Source organism: Euprymna scolopes, chromosome 46, assembly GCF_053919585.1.
Source record: "Euprymna scolopes isolate OS-2025 chromosome 46, ASM5391958v1, whole genome shotgun sequence".
In the NCBI taxonomy this organism is placed as follows: domain Eukaryota; kingdom Metazoa; phylum Mollusca; class Cephalopoda; order Sepiida; family Sepiolidae; genus Euprymna; species Euprymna scolopes.
The window spans coordinates 15693050-15700944 of NC_136527.1; the positions used below are offsets into that span (position 1 = coordinate 15693050).

The 7895-nt window shown below is 32.4% G+C and overlaps 1 protein-coding gene across 2 annotated transcripts; it reads right to left on the reverse strand.

Moving 5' to 3' along the window:
• Positions 1 to 382: 382 nt before the first annotated feature.
• Positions 383 to 7656, reverse strand: LOC145271410 (putative deoxyribonuclease tatdn3-B). Of its 2 annotated transcripts, XM_080126942.1 has the most exons (5): positions 7561 to 7656; positions 5741 to 5796; positions 3937 to 4049; positions 2673 to 2753; positions 383 to 589 (listed from the first exon to the last, which is right to left on the reverse strand). In XM_080126942.1, exons 3-5 carry the CDS (start codon positions 3997 to 3999, stop codon positions 449 to 451), a joined length of 285 nt encoding a protein of 94 aa, XP_079983068.1. In that variant the 5' UTR covers positions 4000 to 4049; positions 5741 to 5796; positions 7561 to 7656; the 3' UTR covers positions 383 to 448. The 2 variants fall into 2 exon arrangements, with proteins under 2 accessions (XP_079983068.1, XP_079983069.1); XM_080126943.1 differs by lacking the exon at positions 7561 to 7656 and having other exon boundaries at positions 2673 to 2750; positions 5741 to 6867.
• Positions 7657 to 7895: the final 239 nt, after the last annotated feature.

Sequence of the window (7895 nt, forward strand, 5' to 3'; positions counted from 1 at the left end):
ATACCAAGTGGTTTTACCTTTCTTCCTAACGGGGCGGGGGGGCATCAACCTACCCACACCCTTACTTTGTTACATTACCTCCCCTACTTAAAAGAAACAATATTGAGATCAATATTTTTTCTAACCGACTTCTTCTTACTTGGCCTTAATACTAGGGAATCTCTATGGTTTTACAATTCATAATATTTAGCTATTTGGTTAATAAAAGAAGAAAATTTTTAAAAGCTTTATCTTTCATGCACATGCAAAAAGTTTTCTTTGTTACACCGGGTACCCCGCTAGTAAAGAATAAAAAATAAAAAAGAAACACGAACTCTAATTAATATGAGCAAATAACACAAGCAAATATAATAAAAAAAGAATAAAAAATAAAAATAAGGCATCATTTGCATAAATAATGTTTTAATTACAATTTTCTTTATATAAAAAAAAATAAAATAAAAAAAATTCATTTAAAAAAATTTTTTAATCTTGGAAAAAGTTTTATGACATTTTCTGTTGTCGTCGTTAAAACTTTATTGATATCAACTCCTTTGATTTTGGCGATGTATTCAGCAGATATCCGAATGTTTGCGGGTTCATTTCGAACCTAAGAAAAAAAAATGGGAAAAAAAAAAACAAACAAGTGAATAAAAACAGAAAACTATAGATTAGTTCTGTAATTGAGCTGATCTGTATAATTACTCTATAATATATCTACTAGGGGCGGAGAGCTTTGCCTGGTATATATTATAATATCATATTTAAGTATATTTTATGCTTAAATATGATTTTTTAATTCGCTTTTATTTTTAAAATAAATGAAATAATTTTTACAATAAATAAAACAACTTTTAAAATAAAATGATTTCTAAAATAAATAAAATTATTTTTCAAATAAATGAAATAATTTTTAAAACAAATTTATTTGTTTTAAAAATTATTTCATTTATTTAAAAAATAATTTTATTTATTTAAGAAATCATTAATTTTTTTAATAAATAAAACGATTTTTAAAATAATTAAAACAACTTTTAAAATAAGTAAAATGATTTTTAAAATAAATAAAATGATTTTTAAAATAAAATGATTTTTAAAAGAAATGAAATAGTTGTTAAAATAAATAAAATTATTTTTAAAATAAATAAAATAAGTTTTTAAAATTTATGAAATAATTTTTAAATTAATAAAATACTTTTTAAACAATTAAAATAACTTCTAAAATAAATGAAATAATTTTTAAAATAAATGAAATTGAGCTGATCTGTATAATTACTCTATAATATATCTACTAGGGGGGGCAGCTTTGCCTGGTCGTAAAATATGCTTAAATATGATATTTTAATTTGCCTTTTATTCCTCTATAATTTTACCTGTTCATATTTGACTTTTACTTGAAGTATCCTAGTGATCACGTCAATTTGGCGCCACTATATATATTGTGAACCGAGCGACCGCTTCTCTGAAAAAAGCCTTTTGTAGACATACAGAAAAAGCGAACACACATACAAACATATATTTTCGCTTTTATATTTATAGATTTATATATATATATATACATATATATATATATATATATATATATATATATATATATATGTAAACAGAAAAATTAAAGACCGCAAAAATATATTTTACAATAATTCATTGTTCGACAAGATACTCAAAAAAGGTATATTGAACTTTCCTTAATCCGCAGAGTTTCAAAGAAATATGTTCTTCTCATCAAAAGAAAGATATTAGCAAATGAATATTATAACAAAGCTTGTCCTGCCTTGATAGGGTTCAAAATAGACTTCGTGGCCTGGTGGGAGATGTCCTTTTCTCTTCGCTGCAACCTCTATCTCACAGAAGAGATGTTGCGAGTTTGTCTCTGCTTTATCGTTATTTTCATGGAAAGTGTTCGACTGAGCTTCAATCTATGGTCCCCCCTCGCCAAACTTTCACAAGAAACACTAGACTAGCTGAAAACATTATCAATAATTTTCCCCACTCTTTATCTGTGCCTAAACCTAAACAGATTCCATGATCAAAGCTTCTTTCTTAGAACTGCACGCCTGTGGAATTGTCTTCCGTTTTCCTGCTTTCCAGCTGTCTATAATATGGTTGTCTTCAAGTCCAACGTGAACAAGTTTCTGATGAGCCGTTCCACTTAAGTTAACAAATTTACCGAACTTCCATTACTATCGATTACTATATTGTCCTTTTGACTACTCTACACTCTTTAACCCTTATCCTTGAGTGGCCTATCGGCCTTGACGTCTATGTAAAAAAAAAAAACATATTATCAATAAGAAATTTGTTCCGAAAAGAAAAATTTGGCATAATCCAAATATAGGTAATCCAGGTTTGCAGAAAAATCCGTTAACAAGCAAAAAGTAAAGATTATCAAAATTTTTTAAATCTCTGGTCGCCTATATCGAGCTCTCCTCAGTGGATTTCTGATACAAATCAGTGATTCAGATACAAACAGAGGCTGAAGAGGGACCAACATAGGCGATCAGGGATTGGTCCCATTTGTTTTAGACTTGAAACCGACAGTACCAATGTTTTTATAATCTCTTTTGTAACAGGACAACAGGAAAGGGAAGACTTGAAGGATGGAAATGGTTTTCAAAAGAAAAACTTGAAAAAGAAATCTGTATTTTTACAACTCGGGGCTGGATTAAAATACATTTGGAAATATTTCTCACCTGTTTTTCCGGTCCGAGAGCAGGTGAGTCGGACTCAAGGATCAAATGTTCTAGCGGAAGTTGTTTCACAAGTTTTTGCTTCTTGGAAGACATGAAAGACAAGAGAAAAAATGGTCGGTCGACATTGAATAGAAGAAAAGGTTTGGGTTGGAGAGAAATGACAAGAAAAAAATTTTTTTTTTTCATATGGCCACTTTTATTGATAGTACATACATAAAACTCTAGTCCCCTTCCAAGTAATCTCCTCTGGCTGTAATGCACTTGTTGTACAGTTCCAACACCTTCTGGAAGTTCCCCTAGTGTGAGCGTGCCAATTGTCATTTCACAAAGGAGAGGCACCAAATATATATATATATATATATTTTTTTTTATTACATTTTCACCCCAAACAAGGCACATTGCCACTTTGGTGTAAGGGGCTATTATCAGGGTAAACAACTACTGGGGTACTATGTAGGGATTTGGGCAGCAAGATGTTGGTTCACGTTGCACTTGAACTTCTGCATGTCAGTACAGTTGGGAAAGCAGTGACCTGGAATGGAATTCCAAAGTCTAGCGGTTCTGGGGAAGAAACTACTGGAGTAGAAAGATCTTTTACATCTAGGGATCTCTACTGTGTGGGGGTGGGATTTTGCAGCTTGTCGGGTCTGTTGAGGGTGTTCATGTCGTGGGGGCACAAGTGCTTGCAGTTCATCAGAGCATTCACCATTAAAATACTTGTAGAACAGGCAGAGGGATGCAACATATATATATATATATATATATATATAATAAATTCCACAGCCAAACAACGTCGCAGCCCACAAGAGCCATTACGACAGCATTTAAAGAAACTATAAATTTTAAAACCAAGTTGCGGACAAAAAGTCCAATTGTAACCCTATGTCCAAGTGGCAATATGCCTTGTTAGGGTTGAACGTGAGTGAAAAGAATGTTTTAATAAATGTTGTGCGGTACAAATCACCCCTATTTGAGAACTAAGTGGAATCAACCAGTCCTATGAATACCACTGTTTTCAGTAACTAAATGGATACATTCATACCATGTTTAACCGCATGCTACGAACATGTTCCTCTCATACCACTTCAGTGGCTCTTGGATTCTTTATGATAAATACATATTATATTGTATACACTTTACACTACTTGTGGTTTCTTTCATTTGTAACCCATAGCACGGGTCTACAACAATAATGTAATTGTAGACAAGAGAAACGATAATTTCTTATGGCAAAAAAAAGTGTGAGTGCAAACTAATTGCTTACCTGTTCGCTCCTGACAATGGATGGCGGAATGGAAAAATAATAACCTTCTCTCACGCCTTCCATTGCAACCGCGGGCCGACCATCAAATGCATGTAGAAGCACATTCTTGGCACCTTTTATTTATAAAAAGAAAACACAGATTTTGTATAAAATAATTACAGTTTTTGTATTAGTTTTTGACTTTACATAATCTATTAGATGAATCTCAAATGTCTGTTTATGTATGTTTTTATGTCTGCTAAAACTTTCGACACACACGACACATCAGTTTCGTTTTGAAGCTCAATGTCTCAGACAACAAATATCGAAAAATTAATTCCTTCAACCTCAACTCACCTGTTTTTTACAAGGAGGTGGTCGCTTTTTTTGTTGATATTTTCGCAAGTCATCGTCTCTGTTGAACTGACTACTCTTAATTTCAACGCTCTCGGCTTCCGATTTCGCCATGGACGCATTGGCCAAGACGTTACATTTTTGTTTTTTCCTCCTTTGCTTCCGGCCTTGAACCTGCCTGCTCCCAATATTTTTAAACAACACCTCTCTCCACCCGGGCTGCCTACTATTGTTTTGATCCCCTCTACCTCGCTACTTCCACTCCTTTTTGGAGGGGATTCCTTACTACACCACCTCCACACACCCAGGCAACGCCGGGTACCTCTGCTAGTTATATTTTATTTATTTATTTTATTCTATTTTCACCCCAAACATGGCACAGTACGGCGCTACTATCGGGGACATAATTTGCAGGGATATTATGAAGGGAGATGAGTAGCAAGATGTCTGTTCACATTACACTTGAACTTCTGCATGTCAGTAAAGTTGGGAAATCTCAGGAATCAGAGATAGATATTTTTAGAATCTTAGGAATCGGAGATGGATATTTTTTAGAATCATCGGAATGGAGGCAGATATTATTGGAATATTAAGAATTGGAGACAAATGTGTTTACAATCTTAGGAATCGGAGGTGGATATTTTTAGAATCTTAGGAATCAGAGGCAGATATTATTGGAAACTTAAGTATCGGAGACAAATATGTTTAGAATCTCAGGAATCAGAGATAGATATTTTTAGAATCTTAGAAATCAAAGATGGATATTTTTAGAATTTTAGGAATCAGAGATAGATATTTTTAGAATCTTAGGACTCGGAGGCAGATATTATTGGAATCTTAAGAATCGGAGATGGATATTTTAAAAATCTAAAGAATCAGAGGCAGATATTGGAATCTTAAGAATCAGAGACGGATATTTTTAGAATTTTAGGAATCAGGGATGGATATTTTTAGAATCTTAGGAATCAGAGGCAGATATTTTTTAGAATCATAGGAATCAGAGACGGATATCTTTAGAATCATAGGAATCAGAGATAGATATTTTTGGAATCTGGAGAATCAGAAATGGATATGTTTACAATTCTAGGAATCGGAGATGGATATTTTAAGAATCTTAGGAATCAGAGGCAGATATTTTTAGAATCTTAGGAATCAGAGACGGATATGTCTACAATTTAAGAAATCAGAGATGGATATTTTTTAAATCTAAGAATTGGAGGGGGGGCGGATATTTTTAGAATCTTAGGAACCAAAGATGGAATGCTTTAGAATTCTAGGAATCGGAGACAGATATTCTTAGAATCTTAGGAATCAGTGACGGATATGTTTACAACTGTAGGAATCGGAAGCGGATATTTTTTAGAATCTTAGAAATCAGAGGCGAATATTTTTGTCATGATCCTGAGCATCTAAAGAATCACTTTACATGAAAGAACGGCAACGACAGAAAAGGCAACAAGAATTCACTTACCTTGTTCTTTGAGTAATGTAATTGTCGGCCTCCCAGCAGATCTAGAGTGAACATTCCTATATTAAAAGGAGAGAAATATATTTTAAAATGCAAATTGGAGAAGCAAGCAATGATATTTGCATTGTTTGGGGATGGATATTTTTAGAATCCTAGAAATTAGAGGCTGATATTTTAAAACTCTTAGGGATCAGAGGCTGTTAAGTTTAGAATCTTAGGAATCAGAGACGGATATTATTAGAATCAGAAGGATAAGAGGTGGATATTTTTAGAATCCTAAGAATTAGCGATAGATATTTTTAGAATCCTTGAAATCGTAAACGGATATTTTTTTAATCTTAAGAATCAGAAACGGATATTTTTACAATCCTAAGAATCGGATATAGATATGTTTAGAATTCTAGGAATCAGAGACTGATATTTTGCGAATCATAAGGATCAGAGATGAATATGTTTAGAATCCTAGGAATCAAAGACGGATATTTTTTGAATCCTAGGAATTGGAGATGGATATTTTTAGAATCCTACAAATCAGAGGTGGAATTTTTGAGAATCCTAGGAATTGCTGCAGATATTTTTAGAAACCTAGGAATCGGAGACGGATATTTTTTTAATCATAATGATCAGAGATGGATGTTCTCATAACGTTTCAGCCGATGTAACCTCCAAACTTTTTCGGGTGCATCTTAAGGTTACAGGCTTTCATTCCGTCAGCCATGACAAAATAGAATTCATAAGTAATTCACAATTGTAGGTCATCTGTATATCGAAAGCCAACTTTCACTGGACAATATCTAAACTTCAACTCCCCCATCCATATAATGTAAAGAAAGGAATAGTCTGTTGCCTACAACGCCGAACAAAAGTAATCTATATAATTATAAAACTCAAATGACCTTGTAACGAGTGATGTAACCCACTTTCCGGTTTACGACTTCCGGTTGCGCACGTGTACATAAACATAAACCAATAACAGCATAACCAAATAAACACCAATCGCTACTTTTGCAGAATTTGACCTGCGCACTGAAATATTAACGTTATTATTTAGAAATTATTATTTAATATGAGAAAGGTGGGGATGTTTTGCAACTATTCTGTATTACAAGTATACTCTCGCAATTTTCTTACAAATAAATCAACTTTGACCCATTGACAATGTATTGTTTTACTGTTTACGTTTTCAGCATCCCAACTGTTTTTGTTTTTGGCGTTTAAATTATCCAAATAAAAAATTGTTAATACTTTCTGCATTTTTTTCACATCGTTCATTTCCGTATTACGTTTAAGTTATTTTAACGCAATTTTCTTACAAATAAATCAACTTTGACCCATTGACAATGTATTGTTTTACTGTTTACGTTTTCAGCATCCCAACTGTTTTTGTTTTTGGCGTTTAAATTATCCAAATAAAAAATTGTTAATACTTTCTGCATTTTTTTCACATCGTTCATTTCCGTATTACGTTTAAGTTATTTTAACGCAATTTTCTTACAAATAAATCAACTTTGACCCATTGACAATGTATTGTTTTACTGTTTACGTTTTCAGCATCCCAACTGTTTTTGTTTTTGGCGTTTAAATTATCCAAATAAAAAATTGTTAATACTTTCTGCATTTTTTTCACATCGTTCATTTCCGTATTACGTTTAAGTTATTTTAAGGCAATTTTCTTACAAATAAATCTACTTTAACCTTTGACAAACATAAGAGCATTTTACAACGTATTGTTTTACTGTGTACGTTTTCAGCGTCCCAATTGTTTTTGTTTTTTTCGCGTTTAAATTAAACGATATATCAAAATTTGAATAGTGCAGATTTACCTATAAGTATGGCAAACCACTTATAATTTCAAAAATAAACCATTATAAACAGATCGACTCATAGAAATCTATCTATATTCTTTTTTTCATTTTTAATATACTTTCATAGAAATGTTTCTGTTACGTCACAAAAAACTATTTTCTTTACGTCACAAGTGTCATGCTCATACATTAATTCCATAGCTAATATAACATACTGACCCAACGGGTCACAGGTAGTCTAGTATCTATCATGTGGAATTTTCGATTTATGTTTAGAAAAATAGGTAACTTTACACGAATAGGTAGGATTTTTTTTTCATGTTTGAGTGATCCGTCCGTGATTTTTCACTTTA